This window comes from Carcharhinus amblyrhynchos, chromosome 16 (genome assembly GCF_965287045.1).
Source record: "Carcharhinus amblyrhynchos chromosome 16, sCarAmb.v2.hapA, whole genome shotgun sequence".
NCBI classification, from domain to species: Eukaryota; Metazoa; Chordata; class Chondrichthyes; order Carcharhiniformes; family Carcharhinidae; genus Carcharhinus; species Carcharhinus amblyrhynchos.
The window spans coordinates 10,165,693-10,188,008 of record NC_137339.1 but is presented as its reverse complement, the minus strand read 5'-3'; the positions used below and the strand labels follow the sequence as shown (position 1 = coordinate 10,188,008).

General features: G+C 42.1%; 1 protein-coding gene across 1 annotated transcript in view; it reads left to right on the top strand.

Moving 5' to 3' along the window:
* The first annotated feature begins 16,062 nt into the window (after positions 1-16,062).
* Positions 16,063-22,316, top strand: part of slc13a3 (solute carrier family 13 member 3) — a 40,053-nt gene continuing 33,799 nt past the window's right edge. The window contains exons 1-2 of the mRNA XM_080204684.1: positions 16,063-16,347; positions 19,147-19,412. Of these exons, the coding sequence (XP_080060810.1) occupies positions 16,237-16,347; positions 19,147-19,412 (377 nt within the window). The 5' untranslated portion in view covers positions 16,063-16,236. The remainder of the gene's footprint in view (positions 16,348-19,146; positions 19,413-22,316) is intronic.

Here is a 22,316-nt window from a genome sequence, read left to right as displayed (position 1 = left end):
ACCGACTCAAGAACAGCTTCTTTCATGCTGCTGTCAGATGTTTGAATGGACCTACCTTGCATTAAGTTGATCTTTCTCTGTACCCTAGCTATGACTGTAACACTACATCTGTACTCATTCCTTCTCTTTATGAAAATTATACTTTGTATAGCGGGCAAGAAACAATACTTTTCACTGTATTCCATTAATAAATCAAATCAAATAACATTCTGCAGGAAGAGTTTATTTTTGAAATCTTTTGACACAAAGTTTTGAAAAAACTAGGACGAGTTTCTTTTGTAAAAAGGACAAATTGAAGGTGCAACAACAAGTTTAATCGAGGTGGCTCTGAAATACATACACATTACTAGAGGTATTCAGAAGGGCTGTAATTGGTGGAGTTAAGTGGTGGTTTAGGGGATAGCGCATTAGGTTGCCAGCCTCTTAGCTCCAGTGGTTCGAGACTCATTGGTGATAAAATAACGTTAACGGGTTGCAGCAACTGCAGTATTCCTACTTCAGCATTGTTAACATTGCCCTGCTCACAAACAACCAGTGAACTGTTACCTTCCAATATGGTTTCTTTCCAGTAAGAAGCGGGTGTCCCAGCGGTTCACTGATATTTTCCCTTTTTTTTTCCATTTCTGCTGCTGCAGCGACTCCTTCTGCAGCTGAAGAAATCTCATCAACAAAATACCATTTTAAATGCACCTCGCACACACACACCACACTCTCTCACACCAACATACGTTTTATATAAAAATTACACCACACCCTCTCACGTGCTTTACATAGAAATTCTAACACTTGCCTCACTCTAACGTGCGCAATGCAATTTCAAAGGAATATTGGATTCTACGTTATTTAGGTCCATTTATGTAACAAAATACTAAATAAAAACAGAAAATGCTCAGTGGGAAACATAGCATCAATGAAAATTCCTAACTATAATCCCCCACATTGTCTGCCATTTACACCTCAACACTCGAGTTAAATTCTTGCCCTAAAATACCTTTCTAATTTAAATATATTAAAATAATGATATATAGATTCGATGTATAATTTCATGAAAGTTAAATTTATTTAATTACATATAATTTAAATTTAAAATTATGTACATAATAATTTATGTACATAATAAATTATTATGTACATAAAAATTATGTACATAATAATTTTAAATTTTAATTTAACTGTATATAAAAAGTAAAATTATATAGTATGTTATATATAATTTATAAAATTTTGTATAAAATTTTAATTTAACTATAAATAAATTATATATAGAATTAAAACTTGAAAATGTTTATTTCATAGAAGTTATATATATAATTTTAATAAATTTAAAATTTCAGTTATATATGTAGTTAAATAAATTTAACTTGAATAAATTATATACAACATATATTATGTATACTACATAAATTTATATAATACAATAATATATAATGCATGATAATATAATATTATGCAGTACAAATAATTTTATTGTATTTTAAAAATTTACATATATAAAATCATTATATATATAGTTTTAAATTTACATTTCATGTATATATGTATTTTAAATTTATATATTCATAGAATCACAAAATCCTATGGTGCAGAAGAGGCCCTTCAGCCCATTGAGTCTGTACCAATGCATGGAATGCCTTGACCTGTCCATTTAATCCCACTTGCCAGCACTTTGCCCATAGCCTTAAATGTTGTGGTGTACCGAGTACTTATCCAGGGACTTTTTAAAGGATGTGAGGCATCCCACCTTCACCACCGCCCCAGGCCCTTATTTATTGACTACAGCTCCTATTTATTGACTATAGCTCAGCCTTCAATACCATTATTCCCGTGAAACTCTTCTCCAAACTCCGTGGCCTGGGCCTCGGCCCATCCCTCTGCAACTGGATCCTGAACTTCCTAATGCACATCCACAATCAGTAAGGATAGGCAACAACACCTCCTCCACGATCATCCTCAAAACCGGTGCCCCACAAGGCAGAGTTCTCAGCCCCCTACCATAATCCTTATATATCTATGACTGTTGGCCAAATTCCCCTCCAACTCAATTTTCAAGTTTGCTGACAATACCTCTGTAGTGAGTTGGATCTCAAACAATGACGAGACAGAGTACAGGAATGTGATAGAGAATCTGGTGTGACAACAATGATTTCTCCCTCAATGTCAACAAAACTAAGGAGACTGTCATCAACTTCAGGAAGCATAGAGGACAACGTGGCTCTGTCTACATCTATGGAGATGAAGTAGGAAGGGTCAAGAGCTTCAAGTTTTTAGATGTCCAGATCACCAACAAACTGTCCTGATTCCCTCATGCTGACACTTATTTTTTACTCATTTGTGGGACATGGGCATCACTGGTTGGCCAGCATTTGTTGCCCATCCCTAGTTCCCAAGAGCAGTTGAGAGTTGACCACATTGCTGTGGCTGTGAAGTCACGTGTAGACCAGACCAGGTAAGGACGGCAGATTTCCTTCCCTAAAGGACATTAGTGAACCAAATGGGTTTTTTTCCTGACAGTCAACAATGGTTTCATGGTCATCAGTAGATTCTTAATTCCAGATATTTTTTATTGAATTCAAATTTCACCATCTGCTGTGCCAGGATTCGAACGCAGGTGCTCTGAACATTAGCTGAGTTTCCTGAATTAATAATCCAGTGATAGTACCACTAAGCCATCACCTTCCCCTTTTTCCAGATGGGAGAAGGTGGAAGAATGTACGTTCATGACCTATAGTTAAGAAAGCCCACCAACACCTCTACTTTCTCAAAGACAATGGAAATTTGACATATCAGCTACAACTCTCACAAACTTTTACAGATGCACCATAGAAAATATTCCTTCTGGTTGTATCACAGCTTGGTATGGCTCCTGCTCTGACCAAGACCGCAAGAAAAGCTCATGAATGTAGCCCAATTTGTCACGTAAACCAGCCTCCTATCCATTGACTCTGCCTACACTTCCCACTGCCTTGGCAAAACAGCCAGCATAATTAAGGAGTCCACGCGCCCCGGACATTCTTTCTTCCATCTTCTCCTGTCGGGGAAAAAAATACGAAAGTCTGAGGTCATGTACCAACTAACTCAAGAACAGTTTCTTCCCTGCTGCCATCAGATTTTTGAATGGACGTACCTTGCAGTAAGTTGATCTTTCTCTAGACCCTAGCTATGACTGTAACACTACATTCTGCACTCTCTCTCTTCCTTCTCTATGAGTGGTATGTTTTGTCTGTATAGTGTGCAAGAAACAATATTTTCACTGTATGCTAGTATATGTGACAATAATAAATCAAATCAATTAAATCAGGCAGCACATTCCAGACCATAAGCATCCTCTGAGTAAAAAAGATTTTCCTTGGATCCCCCCTAAACCTCCCACCCCTCACTTTTAACTTGTGTCCCCGCGTAACTGAATCTTCAACTAATGGGAACAGCTGCTCCCTATCCACACCCCTCATAATCTTGAATATCTCAATCTGGCCCTCAGTCTTCTCTGCTCCAGAGAAAACAACCCAAGCCTATCCAACCTCTCTTTACAACTTAAATGTTCCATCCCAGGCTCTATCCTGGTAAATCTCCTCTGCGTCCGCTCCAGTGCATTCACATTCATTCATAATCACTGACGTGAGACGCACTGGTCTATAGTTCCCTTGCTTGTCTTTCCAATCTTTCTTAATGTGGCGAGCACAACTGCACACAATACTCCAGCTGTGGCCCCACCAAAGTTCTATCCAACTCCATGATGGCCCCTCTGCCTTTGTAATCTGTACCCCAAATGATAAAGGCAAATGTGCCATATGCCTTTTTCACCACCCCATTAACCTGCCTTTCCGCCTTCAGAGATCTATGGACATACACGCCAAGGTCCCTTTGTTCTTTAGAACTTTCCAGTGTCAGACCTTTCATAGCACATTTCCTTGTCAAATTACTCCTTCCAAAGTGTATCACCTCACACTTTTCATGGTTAAATTCCTTCTGCCACTTGTCCGCCCATTTGACCATCTCGTCTATATCTTCCTGTAACCCAAGACACTCAACCTCACTGTTAACCACCTGGACAATTTTTGTTTCATCGGCAAATTAAGAGATCCTTCTCTCCACATAGTCATCTATGTCATTTATACAAATGACGCACAATGGGAGGCTCAGCACGGATCCCTGTGGTACGCCACTGGTCACTGGCCTCCAGTCACTAAAACTGCCATCTGTCACCACTCTCTGTCTCCTACCGCTAAGCCAATTATGGATCCACCTTGTCAGATCACCCTGTATCCCAAGCGCATTAACCTTCGTAATAAGTCTCCCGTATGGGACTTTGTCAATGGCTTTGCTGAAATCTATGTAAACTACATCAACTGCATTACCCTCAACCATACACTTGGTTACATGCTCAAAAAATTCAATCAAGTTTGTTAGGCATGACCCCCCTCTGATAAAACCATGTTGACCATCCCTGATCAAACTTTGCCTCTCCAAATGGAGATAGATTCCCCACTTCAGAATTTTCCCCAGTAGTTTCCCAATCACAGACGTGAGACTCACTGGTCTGTAGTTCCTGTGCTTGGCTCTACAAACTTCCTTAAATCATGGCACCACTTTAACTGTTTTCCAGTCTTCTGGCACCTCCCTGGTTGCCAGGGACTAATTAAAAATTTGGGTCAGAGCGCCTGCAATTTCTTCCCTTGTTTCCCACAACAGCCCAGAACACAATTCATCCAGATCTGGAGATTCATCCACTTTTAAACCCACCAATACCTCCAATACCTTGTCACTCTCTATGATAATTTTCTCTGGAGCCTCACAGTCTCTCTCCCCAAGTTCCAGGACTACTTCCTCATTCTCACGGGTGTAAAGGCGATGGTGGGATTTCCTAACTATAATGTCTACATGGGGGACCAGGACAGGTTGGTGATCTGGACACCTAGAAACCTGAAACTCTCAACCATTTCTACTTCGTTCCCATTGATAGAAACAGAGGCATATCCTTCATTTCGCTTCCGGAAGTCGATGACTATCTCCTTTGTTTTGTAGGCATATCCCCCCACACCCTTGCTGACACAGGTCACTGGCATTGATGCTGTCCTGGTGGACCCCCCAATTTGACCCCTGAGATGCCCCCACTCCCCATCAGAACCCCTTTCGTGCTCCAATCCTGTCAACCCCACTCTTGTTCCACCCCATACAACCTCCCATGCATCACCACACCCAACATAGCCCCCTTGGGTAGCCCATCTCATGGCCCCCATCAGGCTCCACCCCGTGGCACTGCTCCCAGCATACTGGCAGTGCCCAACTGCCACTGCCAGGGTGCCCAGTGGGTATTGCCAATGTGCCATGTAGACACTGCCAGGTGGACACAATGCAGTGGGCACTGCCCAGCCATGCCATGACCATCATCCCTGTACCAACAAAAATCCAGGCAGCATTCCCTAATGACTATGCCCGGTGACTCTGACATCCATCATTATGAAGTGCTTCCAAAGGTTAGTCATGGCACGAATCAATTTCAGCCTCCCAGATTGCCTGGATCCAATACAGAATGCCGATTGCCACAGCAGACACCATCTCCCTGCCCTGCACTCAACCCTGGAACTTGGATAACAAAGACACCTATGACAGACTCCTATTTATTGACCACAGCTCACCCTTCAACAAATTATTCCTACAAAACCCAACTCCAAACTCTGTGGCCCGGGCCTTGGCTCCTCTGTCTGCAACTGGATCCCGAACTTCTTAACCCACAGATCACAATCAGTAAGGATAGGCAACAGCATCTCTTTCACCATCATCCTCAGCACCAGTGCCACCAGGATTGTCCTCGGCCCCTTGCTATACTCCTTATCCATCTGTGACTGTGTGGCCAAATTCCCCTCCAACTCGATTGCTGATAACACCACCATAATGAGTCGGATCTCAAACAATGATGAGACAGAGTACAGGGACTGATAGAGAATCTCTTATAGAACATAGAACAGTACAGCATAGTACAGGCCCTTTGGCCCTCGATGTTGTGCCAAGCTATGTCCAAACCCAAGATCAAGGTATCCCACTCCCTATCATTCTGGAGTGCTCCATGTGCCTATCCAATAACCACTTGAAAGTTGCTAAAGTGTCCGACTCCACTATCACAGCCGGCAGTGCATTCCACACCCCAACCACGATCTGAGTAAAGAATCTACCTCAGACATCCCTCCTATATCTCCCACCATGAACCTTATAATTATGACCCCTAGTAACAGCTACATCCACCCGAGAAATAGTTTCTGCATGTCCACTCTATCTATCCTTCTCATCATCTGATAAACCTCTATTAAGTCGCCTCTCATCCTCCTCCACTCCAAAGAGAAAAGCCCCAGCTCCCTCAACTTTTCCTCGTAAGACCTACCCTCCAAACCAGGCAGCATCCTGGTAAATCTCCTCTGCACTCTCTCCAATGCTTCCACATCCTTCTTATAGTGAGGTGACCAGAACTGAGCACAATATTCCAAATGAATATTGTCTCCCTCTCAATGTCTCCCTCTCCCTCAATGGCAACAAAACATAGGAGATAGTCATCAACCTCAGGAAATGTAGTGGAGGATATGCCTCTGTCTACATCAATGGCGATGAAATGGAAATGGTTGAGGGCTTCAGGTTTCTAGGTGTTAAGATCAACAACCTGTCCTGGTCCCTCCATGCTGATGCGACAGTTGAGAAATCCCACCAAAGCCTCTACTTTCTCAGGAAGCTAAGGAAATTTGGCATGTCCACTACAACTCTCTCCAACCTTTGAAGATGCACCATAGAAAGCATTATTTTTGGTTGTATGACAGCTTTTTATGGCTCCTGCTCTGTCCAAGACTGCAATAAGCTACAAAGGGTAGTGAACAAATCCCAGTCCATCACTCAAACCAGCCTCCCATCCACTGACTCAGTCTACACTTCCTGCTGTCTCGGAAAAGCAGCCAGCACAGTCAAGGACCACATGCATCCCAGACATATTCCCTTCCACCTTCTTTCAAGATTTTCAAGTTTGCTGACGACACCACTGTAATGGGTGGGATCTCAAACAATGATGAGACAGAGTACAGGAGTGAGATAGACAATCTGGTGAACAGGTATAGCAACAATGATCTCTCCCTGAAATGTCAACAAGTGAAAGAGATTGTCATCGACTTCAGGAAGTGTAAAGGAGAACATGCCCCTGTCTACAGCAACGGGGATGAAGTAGAAAGGGTCGAGAGCTTCAGGATTTTAGGTGCCCAGATCACCTATTCTGGTCCCTCCATGCCAACACTATAGTTAAGAAAGCCCACCAACGTCTCTACTTTCTCAGAAGACTAAGGAAATTTGGCATGTCAGCCACAACTCTCACCAACATTTACAGATGCACCATAGAAAGCATTCTTTCTGGTTGTATCACAGTTTGGTGTGACTCCTGCTCTGCCCAAGACCACAAGGAAGTACAAATGTTGTGAATGTAACCCAAATCAATCACACAAACCAGCCTCCCATCCATTGACTCTGACTCCACTTCCCGCTGTTTGGAAAAGCAGCCAGTGTAATTAAGGACTCCACGCACCCAGGACATTCTCTCTTCTACCTTCCTCCCTGGGGAAAAAGATACAAAAGTCTGAGGTCATGTTGCAACTTACTCAAGAATGGTTTCTTCCCTGTTGCTGTCACACTTTTGAATGGATCTACCTTATAGTAATTGATTTTTTTTACACACGAGCTATGACTGTAACACTGCATTTTGCACCCTCTCCTTCAATTAATGGACTGTAACACTACATTCTGCATTCCCTCCTTTCCATATCTATGAACGGTATGCTTTGTCTGCAAAGCGAGCAAGAAATAATACTTTTCACTATATGTTAATACATGTGACAATAAGAAATCAAATCAAATTCCTTCTCTATGTACGGTATGCTCTGTCTGTATAGCACTCAAGAAACAATATTTTGCAGTGCATACGAATACATGTGACATTATCAAATCAAATCAAGCAACATTTTGGAGGGAGGGAGAGTTTGATTATGAAATTCAGAATACAATTTTGACAAAACTAGGATTTTGAAGGTGCGGTTGAACGGCAGTGGTTCTGAAACACACGAATTACTGGAGGTTTTCAGAAAAGCTGGAGTATCGGAATTCAGCGGTGACTTGGTGGTTAGTATCTCAGGTTGCTAGCTGTTCAAACTCCAGCGGTTTGAGTCCCACTACATGCAGACTTCATCAGCAAGTGCTGCTGCTTCCCACTTCAGCCTTCTTATTAGACATCTGCTTTACAGAAACGAGTCGACATGAGCTTTCATTCCATTGAAAGCAGCAGTCTCTTGTGTGGTTACTCACATTTTCCTTTCGGCATTTCTGCTGCTGCAGCGACTCCTCCTGCAGCTGAGGAAATCTCACCAACAAAATACCATTTTAAATCCACTTCGGGCACACACGCCACACTCTCTCACGCCCATCGCATGTTTAATATGGAAATTAACACTTGCCTGATCCTAACAAGTGCGCACTGCAATTCAATGGAATATCGAATAATCATTTATTTTAGCCGCATTTATGAAAGAAAATACTAAATAAAAACAGAAAATGCTCAGTGGGAAACATAGCATCAATGGGCTTTGTGAAAATTCCTAAATACCCCACGTTGTTTGCCACTTGTACCTCAACACTCAAGTTAAATCCTTACTCCAAAATTATATATCTAATTTAACTATATGAAAATTATATATAATTTAAATTAGAATATAATTTCATTAAAGATAAATTTATTTAATTACATACATCATTTAAAATTATATATAATTTATTTAATTACTAATAATTTTAATAAATTTAAATTCGAAATTTAAAATATATGTCATGAAATAAATTTAACTTTAATGAATTACATAAAATATATTATGTATGATATATAACTTTATCTAGTATGATGGTATATAATGCTTGATACTATAATATCATACAATATATCTATAGAACATAGACCACTGCAGCACAAACAGGCCCTTCGGCCCACAAGTTGCGCCGATCGCATCTATACCTACCAAGCCATAGAACTATCCGTAACTCCCAATCCCAATAGATCCCATATACTCATCCAGAAGTCTTTTAAAAGACCCCAGCGAGTTCGACTCTCCCACCACCGACGGCAGCCGATTCCACTCACTCACCACCCTGTGAGTGAAAAACTTACCCCTAACATCTCCTCTGCACTTGCTTCCCAGCACCTTAAACCTGTGTCCTCTCGTAGCGACCATTTCAGCCCTGGGAAATAGCCTCCGAGCATCCACCCTATCTATTCCTCTCAACATTTTATAAACCTCTATCAGGTCACCTCTCAACCTTCGTCTCTCCAGGGAGAAGAGACCGAGCTCCCTCAACCTATCTTCATAAGGCATGCCTCCCAATCCAGGCAACATCCTTGTAAATCTCCTCTGCACCCTCTCAATAGCCTCCACATCCTTCCTGCAGTGAGGCGACCAGAACTGCGCACAGTATTCCAAGTAGTTTTATTACATTTTTAAAATATATGTATAAAAGTGTTATATAGAATTTTAAATTTAAATTTGGCATCTATATATTTTAAATTTATATATTGTATATAATTTTCCTCAGGAAAGTCTGTGTGGAATAGTAACATATTCAAGGTAATGGAAATAACAATGTGGATAGTTGGCTTCCTTCCAAGGAGGAAAGTAAATATTTTCCAACTTTGCTCTTAAAGTGGTGAAGAAAATATTAGTGATCTTTTTCAGATGTAGCATATATGTACGATATGCACATATGTACAATATACCACTGGAATAAAAGATCATGGGTGGAATGATAAAACTAAGGGCGCAATCTTACCGGGCTGGTCCCACCACACTCCTGCCGCAGTGAGGTTGGAAAATTTAGTGGCCAGCCAAATCTCCATTCACTGCGATGACTTGGGAAAATCCTATATCATTGTGTTAATATTAATTGTATACCTGATCAAATGTGGAAGTGCCCAACTCTGTAGGTCCACAAGAGAAACATCATCAGTGATGGCAGGTAAGGTGAAGAAGAAGAGAATCTGAAGTCAAAACATTTAGTAAGGATTAAGATTAATTACTTAGATACGTCAATTTAGTGACCTTAGTTGGTCCTTGGCCAATGGCCAAAAGGGGGGACTGATGTGGGGGGGTGCAAATTAGGCTAATAAACACATAAGCATAGGTTTAGGAGCACTAACATAATACTAACTTTAGAATGAATGATCTTGTACTGTGGGAATGTAAACCATGTGAAGATGTCAGCATTGGACTGGAGTAAACACAATAAGAAGTCTCACAACACCACATTAAAATCCAACAGGTTTATTTGGTAGTAAACGCCACTAGCTTTCGGAATGTAAACCAGCCAAGTATGTTGTCATAGAGGACAGCTCTGCATAATTAACAAATATTTCTCATTTAAAACACGTATTTTGAATTTACAGGATGCATGTGTTTTGCTTTTGGTTACATCTTGTGAAACTTAAGTCAGTGACAAAATACAAGGGGAGGGAAGGAACAACAGATTCACTGAAAGCAATGATGCTATCAGCAGTGGTCAGGAACAAGATGGCTACCAACGCTAGCCTTATGAATAGGGTCTTACAACACTGAGAGATAACGCAGGTGGCAAACCGACATTGAGAATTTCTCAGGATTGGATGAGAGTCACATGGGTTCAATTCACTGTCCGACATCCCATATTGCTGAGCAACAGAAGGGAGGTAACATCCATAATTTTAATAACAAATAAAATCCCATTAGGTCATGATGTGTATTGTTATTGGCTGGAGTTAATGACAGGATGAATATTGACTGATTTGTATTAATGTTGACTGGATAATGCCCACTGGAAAGGTGGGCAATGTGATTTTGGGAATGTATTATTGCCTTCACAGGGGCATTGTTCTTCAGACTGACATCTGACTACCCACATTCTATACCTTGAGTGTGGGGCTTCCTCATATCATTCTCCTATTTAATCGTTTGGTTAAATAAAGTCACGTCGTTAACATCAGTACATTGTATTTTGAGTCTTTGTCTTGAGCTTAAGTCTGAGCAAATACATAGCCTTGAGAGGAAACCCCTGTCTACAGAAACCAAAAGGGAAAATGCTGGAAAATCTCAGCAAGTCTGGCAGCATCTGTAAGTAGAGAAAAGAGATGACGTTTCGAGTCCAGATGACCCCTTATCAAAGCTAAAAGGCACAAAAGGTGGGAGATATTTATACTGTAGGGATGAGGGAATGAAAGATGAGTCATAGCCACGAAAACAAGGGGAAAAGCTGCTAATGGCAGTCCATAGAGAGAATGGAAGGTGTGAATGGCCAAATGACAGAGAAACTGAAATCAGAGGGTAAGCTGTGACAGACAAAAATGTGGGGGGAAGGTGGGAGATGGGTGACAGGGGTAAAATTGAGAAAAAGGGGAAAAATGGGAGTGAAGGGGGAAAAATGGTAAGAAAAGGGTGGATAAAATGGGGAGGAAGAAAAAAAAGTTAGAGAACAGTTAAAAATTAAAACAAAAGCAAAGAGGTCAAGGTGACGTAGAGCGAAAGTATTATTTCTGGTTTGCCAAAGCTTGTTGTGGTTCCTGCAGTGTCCAAAGGGTCATGAATGAAGTCCAGCCCGTCACTCAAACCAGCTTCACATCCATTGACTCTGTCTACACTTCCCACTTCCCTGGAAAAGCAGCCAGCGTAATCAAGGACCTCAAGGACCCCGTACATTCTCTCTTGCACCTTCTTCAGTCGGAAAAATATGCAGAAGTCTGAGGTCACATACCAACTGACTCAAGACCAACTTCTTCCACGCTGCCATCAGACTTTTGAATGGCTCCACCTCACACTAATTGATTTTTCTCCACACCCGAGCTATGACTGTAATACTACATTCTGCATTCTCTCCTTTCCTTCTCTATGAACGGTATGCTTTTTCTGTATAGCGCGCAAGAAACAATACTTTTCACTGCATACTACTAATACATGTGACAGTAATAAATCAAATCAAATAACATTTGGAACAGACAGAAAGTTTAATCATGAAATTTAAAATAAAGTTTTGATAAAACCAGGGTCAGTTTATTTTATAAAAAGGGCAATTTGAATGTACTAGTTTAAATGGCAGTGACTCAGATAAATATACACACACATTACTAGAGGCATTCAGAAGGGGAGTATCCAATGGAGTGCGGCAGTAGTATAGTGGTTAGCGCGTTAGGTTATTAAGATCCCAATTCCAGTGGTTCGAGTCTCATTGGCGGCAGATTGTGTGGTTGTCAATGTTGCAGCTCTCTACTTCAGCATTGTCCACACATCTCTGCTCACAGTAAATCAGTGAATAAAGCCGAGTGATCGGCTTTCTTTCCATTGAAAGCACCGGTCTCCAACTACTCACTAACATTTTTTTTTTCTCTTTTTTTGCATTTCTGCTGCTGCAGCGACTCCTTACGCAGCTCAAGAAATCAGAAAATACCATTTTAAATCACTCTCACAGCAACACATGTTTTATATAAAAATTAACACTTGCCTGACCCGAACACGTGCGCGGTGCAATTTCAAAGGAATATCGGACTCAAAATACGTTATTTATTTAGGTGCATTTGTGTTAGAAAATACTTAATAAAAACAGAAACTGCTCAGTGGGAAACAAGCAGTGGGCTTTGTGAAAATTCCTAACTATAAACCCCCACATTGTCTGCCCCTTACACCTCAAGTTAACTCCTTACTTCAAAATTATATATCTAATTTAAATATATGAACATTTTATATAATTTAAATTAGATGTATGATTTTATTAAAGTTAAATTTATTTAATTACATATCATTTAAATTTAAAATGATGGAAATAATCATTTAAAATTTTAATTTAACATTAATAAAGTTATATATCGAATTTAAATTCAAAATTATATATATAATTTTCATAAATTTAAAATTTATTTGATGATACATATGTAATTAAATAAATTTTTAATTTTAATTTAACTTTAATCTCATTTAAATTTAAAATTATGTATCATTTTAATGTGTTAAAATTTAGAGTTTAAATTATATACGTAATTTCAACTTTAATAAATTATGTGTTATATATAATTTTATGCAATATGATTGTATAATATACTATATATAATTTTATTACATTTTTAAAATATATATATATAAAACATTATTATATATATAATTTTAAATTTAAATTTGGTACCTACACATATTAAATTTATATATACTATATAATTTTCCTCAGGAAAGTCTGTGTGGAATAGTAACATATTCAAGGCAATGTAAATATCTATGTGGATAGTTGGCTTTCTTCCAAGGAGGAAATTAAATATTTTCCAACTTTGCTCTTAAAGTAGTGAAGAATATATTAGTGATCTTTTTCCCTTGTACCATATATGTACAATATGTACAATATGCCACTGGAATAAAAGATTACGGGCAGAATTTACCCTTCCACCTCCATAAAACTAAGGGCACAATCTTACAGGGCTGGTCACACCAACCTCACTCCTGCTGCAGTGAGGTTGGCAGCCAACCAAATCTCCATTCACTGCAGTGGGGTGGGAAAATCCCGCTGGCATAAGTGTCACATAGGCAAGAAAACCAAAGCTGCCTACACTGGTCTGTCAGGCATGCTCCGGAAAGCAACCATCCCACACATAGTCAGTTTTTGGGAGAATGGTGAGCTGTGCACTGGTGCTTGGCAAGGGGGGAAGCCAGGGCTTAAATTCACTGGTGAGCCTGGCTGCAGGGCTCCCGGGTGCCATTTTGCTCGGGTGCTCCGCATATACGGTGAACTGGGGGATCTCCTCACTCTCACCACAGACTGCCTCTGACCCCCTTCCCCCATGCCAGACCGGCAACTTGTTCCCCCACCCCCTCTCAGACACAGGTCACCAGCGTCGGTGCCCTCCTGTGGGTCCCCCTCCCTGACCCCTGACATGCGCCCCCCCCCCCCATTTAACCCCCAAGATGGCCTTCATGCTGCAACCCTGCACAACCCAATTCTTGCTCCAACCATGTACTATCTCCCATGCGTAGAACTTCTCCAACATGGCCTCCTTGGGTAGCCCAGCTCATGGCCCCCATCAGGAACCACCTCCTTGGAACTTCCCCTGGCATACGGGCAGTGCCCAACTGGGTGGGCATCATTGCCAGTGTGCCAGGTGGCACAGCAACCCAAAACTGAAAGTGAACCAACTCCTGCTACCTGACCTGTCAGTCATTCTTTCTCCAACAATTCAGGGTCATAAAAAATCTCGGACACTGCATGAGGCCCAGAGTGAAAATAAACAAAACCCCATTTAAACCATTGAAGCAGCACTAAAACAGCTTCTAAGCAGACAATGCGTATAACTCCAGAAAACATAATTAAAAATACATTCCTTAAAGAAAAACTAGCTTCACAAAGAAAATTTAGCTGCCACTACGTGGGAGGGACAAAGGAAGCAAGGTGTCTTTCCTCATTCTAATTTACTTTTTTACAAATACAACTTGGGTTCTAAAAACAATCAAACCCTCAATTAGGAAAATAGATAAGAAGGGTGGAAGAGTTCACATGGAGGGAAAATCTGTCCCCTTTTATTGGGAGAAGCATATAATATTAAGGAAAAATAGATGGTGTGTTATGAATGAAGTGAGTAAGGATAGAGCTTGAGAAGACAGAATGCATGGTTGGGCACATATTTCATAGAATCCCTACAGTGCTGAAGGAGGCCATTCAGCCCATTGAGTCTGCACCGACCCACCCAGGCCCTATCCCCATAATCCAACATATTAACCCTGCTAATCCCCCCGACACTATGATCAATTTAGCATGACCAATTAACCTAACCCACACATCTTTGGGAATCCACAAAGACACGGGGAGAACGTGCAGACTCAGCACAGACAGTGACCTGAGGCAGGAATTGAATTCGGTTCCCTGGTGCTGTGAGGCAGCAATGCTAACTACTGTGCCATTCATCTTATTTTATGAGCGGCATTTGACACTAACTTCACCTTTTGCTGTAGAACATACATAGAACAGTACAGCACAGGAACAGGACCTTCGGCCCACGATATTGTGCTGAACATGACACCAAATTAAACTAATTCCTTCTGTGCACTCCTGCTCCATATCCCTCCATTCCTTGTCTATTCATGTGTTTATCTAAAAGTCTCTTAAATGCCTCTATTGCATCTGCCTCTACCACCACCCTGACAGCGCATTCCGAACACCTACCATTCTCTAGCCGGGATTCTGGGTGCGGCACTCACCCCCAAACCAGAAAATCCCATCCAAAGTCAACAGATATCTCTATGGTCCGCCCCTCATCTGCTCCGATTCCTGTGGTGGGTGGGACGGTAGAACTCACTCTTCTGTGTAAAAAAACTTGCCCCTCACCTCTCCTTTGAACTCCTCCCAAACCCCTACCCTCCCCTTAAGTGCGTGTCCCCTAATATTAAACATTTCAACTCTTGGAGGAAAAGATTCTGACTGCCAACATTATCTATGCCTCTCTGTGGTGCCTGCTCATACCAGTTCACACAAAGGCAGCACAGTGACACAGTGGTTAGCTGTGTTGCCTCACAGCACCAGGTACCCAGGTTCAATTCCCGGATTGGGCCACTGTCTGTGTGGAGTTTGCACATTCTCCCCATGTCTGCGTGGATTTCCTCCAGGTGCTCCAGTTTCCTCCCAAACTCCAAAGATATGCGGGTTAGGTGAATTGACTGTAGTACATTGCCCCTTAGTGTGGTGGGGGGGGAGCTAGGGTAAATGGGGTTATGGGGATAGGGTCTGAGTGGGATTGTGGTCAGTGCAGACTCGATGGGCTGAATAGCCTCTTTCTGCACTTGTAAGATTCTACAAGTTATCCAGCTTACTCTGAACATACTTGAGTACAACGATCCATTGTGTGGAACATAAGTTTTCCCAGTTTAGTGGACAGTGTTCCTCGCCAGGGGGGGAATGAAATCTCCAATGAACAGCTCCCCATCCAGAATTATGTCACCTGCACGGTGTCCTCTGGTGAACCGCAGGTTAAAATCCGGAGGTGCCATTGTTAACCACAGATGGGTGAACAGCAGCAGCGAACCCTTTGGACTGCCTGGGAGGTCAGGCGCTTTGGTTCAAGTCTCTCTGGCTTTCACGTGTTGAATGTTTCAGTTGCTGGAGTGCCTGAGTGTGTGTGAGGAGAGTTAGCTGGAGCGAGAGTTGAGAGAGGTCTCCGCAACTCAAGCGACAAGAAGCATGGGCAAGATCGCGGTGGTCGCCAAGAAGGTTTGGAGGCTTCGTAAGAGCCTGGTGGTCTGCTTGGGACCTCTGCTACTTTCACCCATTCTATTTACCGCCCCTCCGAAGGTAAGGGAAAACCTCTCTGTGATATGGAGCTGGGGTGGAGGGGGAGGGGGGGGGAGTCAGATGGGGTTTGTGGCAATGGGACTTACAAAAGGGTCAAGTATTTTATGAAGGAGCTGGGGAGGGACACATGGAATTGAAGGAATCTTCAAAAAAAAACTACCTTAAATCTGCCAAGAGCGAGTTTAATCAAATGAGATCCTTAATCCAGGACCAATTCCATTTAAAAAAAATCCCCATTTTTCTGAGGACAGTAAAGTGCATTAAGTGCCAGCTAACTATATTCAATGATTGTATGTGTAAATTGCACCTTTAGTATGTATCTTCATTGGAAATTGGCAGGAGATAGAGTTCGTCTTAATTTGAGGGAGACTGGGCAGGCAGAAAAAACCCTTTATTTGGGGATAGATGTTGCACTACGTTACAGGATGAGAGCACCTACCCCCCTCTTCCATTCCCCCCACCCCTCCACTACCCAATAGCCTAACACATTGAAAATATATCTCAGTGCTTCCGAGCAGATTAAAGTTCGGGTACTCTCTGTAAAAAGACCCTCACTGCCTCTGACTCCTCCAGCTTCTTCCCAATTGTGTTTTAGTTTAAAGTTTTAGTTTAAAGTTTATTTATTATTAGTCACAAGTAGGCTTGCATTCACACTGCAATGAAGTTACAGCGAAAGTCCCTAGTCGCCACACTCTGGCGCCTGTTCGGGCGCACTGAGGGAGAATTTAGCATGGCCAATGCATCTAACCAGCATGTCATTCGGACTGTGGGAGGAAACCAGAGCATCTGGAGGAAGCCCACGCAGACACGGGGAGAATGTGCAGACTTCACACAGACAGTGACCCAAGCCAGGATTCGAACCCAAGTCCCTGGCACTGTGAGGCAACAGTGCTAATCACTGTGCCACCTTGCCACCCAGTGGCATTCTAAAATATGAAACGATGAAATGTCCACCTTGCCCCCCCCTCCTCCTCCCACCACCCTTCTGCTTTTATTTTCCATCTCTTCCAAGTCTTACAACCACTCCACAAACATACAAAAGTTGGTTTGCAATGAAGATATACCCAAGGTGAGTTTTAGACATTCTGCTCCATAACGTTGTGCATGCAATATCTCCGTGTGTCCCATACATTAACGAATAGATCAATAACTTGCTTCATTGTGGAGAATGCTGAATGAGTTACGGTGGAAAATAATGCGATTTTGTTTCCCAATTCCAGAGCTGAATGACCCAACCCGTGACTCAAAATAATCTTGTGTGTTATGTAATCCAGGCTGAAGAATGAAAGGGTCATTTCTGTATTTGCACACATCTTATTTACTGCAATAGGATCAATGGTTAGGTGCATTGTAATCATTCAATCTTGTTTCCCTGTGTTATCTAACACCCAGTATTTGCCAACTGATTTTACGTTACCTGGTGGGTAGGTAATAGGTTTCCTCCGGGTGCTCCAGTTTCCTCCCACTGTCCAAAAATGTGATGGTTAAGTTGATTGGCCATGCTAAATTGCCCCTTGGTGACCCAGGATGCATAGGTTAGAGGGATTAGTGGGTTAAATATATGAGATTACAGGAATAGGTCCGGAGTGGTTTTGTGGTCGGTGTAGACTCGATGGGCCAAATGGCCTCCTTCTGCACTGTAGGGTTTCTAGATTCCTATGGTCCAAAACAGATCCCTTCACGATCATACCTGGCATGGTGGCACAATAATTAACATTGCTGCCTCACAGTGTCAGGGATCCGGGTTCAATCCCTGGCTTGGGTCACTGCCTGTGTGGAGTCCGCACATTATCTGCATGGGTTTTCTCTGGGTGCTCCAGTTTCCTCTCACAGTCCGAAAGACGTGCTGGTTAAGTGCATTGACCATGCTAAATTCTCCCTCAGTGTACCCGAATAGGCGCTGGAGTGTGGCGACTAGGAGATTTTTACAGTAACTTCATTGCAGTGTTAATGTAAGCCTACTTGTCGCATTAACAAATTAACTTAAAACTAATCTTTGTGGTTTTGACACCAGATTAAATAGGTAACATTTAACTTCATGTTCAGATGCAGAGGTCCCTGCACAAGGGCTTCTACAGGGCAATAATGGGCCTTGGCTTCTGTTAGAGTACACCGCTCTAAGAATTTCACAGAATCCTGTCTACAGGAAGACGAAGGAAACAACAAAGATCACATTCAGGAAGAAGAGGCTCATATTAGCTGCAAAATATTATTACCTATTATTCATATCCAAGGGTATCCTGTCAAGGTGATAGAACAAATGAATGTAGAACACCTACAGTGCAGAAGGAGACCATCTGGCCCATTTAGTCTCCACCGACCACAATTGCACCCAGGGTCTACCCTTGCAATCCCGTGTATTTACCCTACCAATTCCCCTGACACTAAGGGGCATTTTACCATTGTCAATCTACCTAACCCACACATCTTTAGACTGTGAGAGGAAACCGGAGCACCCGGAGGAAGCCCCTGCATAAATGGGGGGAATGTGCAAACTCCACACAGACAGTGAGCTTAAGCCTGATTTGAACCCAGGTCCCTGGCTCCCTGGCACTGTGAGACAGCAGTGCCACTGCATCCCTCCACCACCCCCCAACAACCCAGAAAAGAACTGGACAAAAACTTTAAATGATACCATTTACTGGGTTGTGTGGGGAGTGTAGGGGAGTGGGATTAGTTTTAAAAAGCTGGAATAGGCCAAATGGCCTCCTTCTGTTGGTATATCATTGTATGATTCTAAGAAATGCAAACCTCTTCCCATATAGAGTAGAAATAATCATTGCATTTTATTTTTCCTAGGAGGGAAAATGTCTCTACGTGATTCTTCTCATGGCAATATATTGGTGCACAGAAGCTTTGCCGATCGCTGTGACATCTCTGCTCCCCATTAGTCTCTTCCCTCTACTTGGTATCTTACCATCTAGCAAGGTCTGTCCTCAGTACTTCCTTGATACCAATGCTCTCTTCATGAGTGGCCTGATTATGGCATTGGTGATCGAGGAGTGGAACCTCCATCGGCGAATAGCATTGTCTGTCCTTCTGTTTGTGGGAACATCGCCATCCATGTAAGTAATGAGGATACAAAAGAGTTTTCGTTTATTGACTAAACCTGAGAGGAAAGGTGCATTCTTATTAACCTGAGCTAAAAATGAAACCTTTACGGTCAATGGCAATCTGGGGAAGGCGATGGCCTCATGGTATTATTGCTCAACTATTAATCCAGAAACTCAACTAATATTCTGGGGACCCGCAGGTTCCAATTCTGTCATGACAGATGGTGGAATTTGAATTCAATTAAAAACATCTGAAATTAATATCACCTAGGAACTATAGTCAATTGTTGGAAAAGCCCACCTGGTTCACTAATATCCCTTAGAGAAGGAAATCTGCCATCCTTACCTGGCCTGGCCTATGTGTGATTCCAGAGCCACAGCAATATCATTGCCTCTCAACTGCCCTCCAAGGGCAACTAGGGATGGGCAATAAATGCTGGCCAGCCAGCGATGCCCATGTCCCACAAATGGATGAGAAAGAACAATTATAGGCTTTTTATGGAACTATTATTCTCCCTCAATGGTCCAAATGCAGTTCTTGCCCACCACAATCCCACAGCCATACTTATATGATTTTGGAAAAGTGGCATGGCTTTGAGCTTAACAATTAACCATTGGTTACAATCCTCTTAATCAATGCAGCAATCTATGGATTCTGATGGTTAGTCACAGAAAAATCAGGCAGATTAGCAGAAGCCTCAAATAAACCTTGTAAACCGTAGATCACAAAAAAAGTTAATGATGTCTTTCTTTATAATCAAATGGTAAAGCAAACACAAAGAGATTGGAAAATACCAAAAGTGCAATATATGTTTGATTTGATGTTATTATTGTCACTTGTATTGGTTGGTATACAGTGAAAAGTATTGTTTCTTGTGCGCTAAGTAAAGAGGCACTGGAACCTTAAGTGCTCATGTGACATTGGAATAGAAAATTCTGGAAACGTTCAGCAGCTCACTGGAGAGGAGAAGGTGGGGCTAACATTTCAGAGTCCACTGTTCAGCCTGCTGGAATATTAACTCCCCAGTTTCACTCAACTGCCTTTCTTTGTTATTTCTACCAGAAGGGTGTGGAGGCTTTGGAGAGGGTACAGAAAAGATTTTCCAGGATGTGGCCTGGTGTGGAAGGCATTAGCTATGAGGAGAGATTGGAGAAACTTGATTTGTTTTCACTGGAACGACAGAGGTGGAAAGGCAATCTGATAGAAGTCTACAAGATCGCGAGGGACATGGACAGAGTGGATAGTCAGAAGCTTTTTCCCAGGATGGAAGAGTCAGTTACTCGGGGGCACAGGTTTAAGGTGTGAGGGGCAATGTTCAAAGGAGATGTACGAAACAAGTTTTTTACACAGAGGGTGGTGTGTGCCTGGAACTCGCTGCTGGGGGAGGTCGTGGAAGCGGATACGATAGTGACTTTTAAGGGGCATCTGGACAAATACATGGATAGGATGGAGGATATGGTTCCCAGAAGGGTAGGGGGTTTTAGTTCAGTCAGGCAGCATGGTCGGTGCAGGCCTGTTCCTGTGCTGTAATTTTCTTTGTTCTTTGTTGAGTATTTGCAGCAATTTATTTCTGGTCCTTTCAGATTTCTAATATCTGAAATACTGTCTCTTAATTTTTGTTCACTTGACGTTACTCTGTTACTGGAAAAGATGTCAATCTAGTTAAACTAAATTATATCTAATATTGGCATGACAAGAGTGGATGGACAGGGAAATGTCATGCAAACTGGGGCGAATATCATGGCTCATTTGACCCTTCATAAGAATGTTAAGTACAAGAATCTGGAAAAAAATGTTGAACAAAAGGCTAAGCCATAATTTCAATCTTGTTTCGTGATTTCACAAATCTTATGTACCAATTCCCCTGCCAACTCTAGCATTAGTTTAACTCTTAGGAACTCTTAGAGTGGCACAGTGGTTAGCACTGCTGCCTCACAACGCCAGGGACCTGGGTTCGATTCCCGGCTTGGGTCACTGTCTGTGTAGAGTTTGCACATCCTCCCCGTGTCTGCTTGGGTTTCCTCCCACAGTCCAAATATATGCAGGTTAGGTGAATTGGTCATGATAAATTCTCCCTCAGTGTACCCAAACAGGTGCCAGAGTGTGGCGGCTAGGGGATTTTCACAGTAACTTCATTGCAGTGTGAATGCAAGCCTACTTGTGATACTAATAAATAAACTTTAGATTACTTTCAAGATCAACATGGGCAGCACAGTGGTTAGTGCTCACAGCACCAGGAATCTAGGTTCAATTCTGGCCTCGGATGACTGGATGGAGATTGTACATTCTCCCCATGCCTGCGTGTTCTCCGGCTGTTCTGGTTTCCCCCCTCAGTCCAAAGATGTGTGAGTTAGGTTGATTGGCCATACTAAATTTTCCCTCAGTGTGAGGGGGATTAGCAAGGTAAATGTGCAGGGTGATGGGGATAGGGCTGAGTAGGATTGTTGTCAGTGCAGGATTGATGGGCCGAATGGCCTAATTCTGCTCCTATGTCTTACGGGTTTATGGTCTTAAGTGGCCTCCTTCTGCACTGTAGGGATTTTATGATCAACAGCCGGGCAGGAACATCCCTTTCCCCACTCTTTATCCCATCCCAATACAATTATCTGCATGAATGTTTTTGCCGTTGACACAATAGGCTGATATAATCACAAGATCAGTAACAATAAATATACTTCATACAATTAAAACATTCACAGAAACTCTTGTTAAATATTAGTGATATGAAGTGGTCAACTGAAATATTCCTTGGGTTAAATATTTAAAATATTTCTTGGATTACCTTCCTAGTGTTGAAGCTGACTGATTTCCGCTGGTCACTGAATTGGGGTGGCACGGTGACACAGTGGTTAGCACTGCTGCCTCACAGCGCCAGGGACCTGGTTCGATTCCCAGCTTGGGTCACTGTCTGTGTG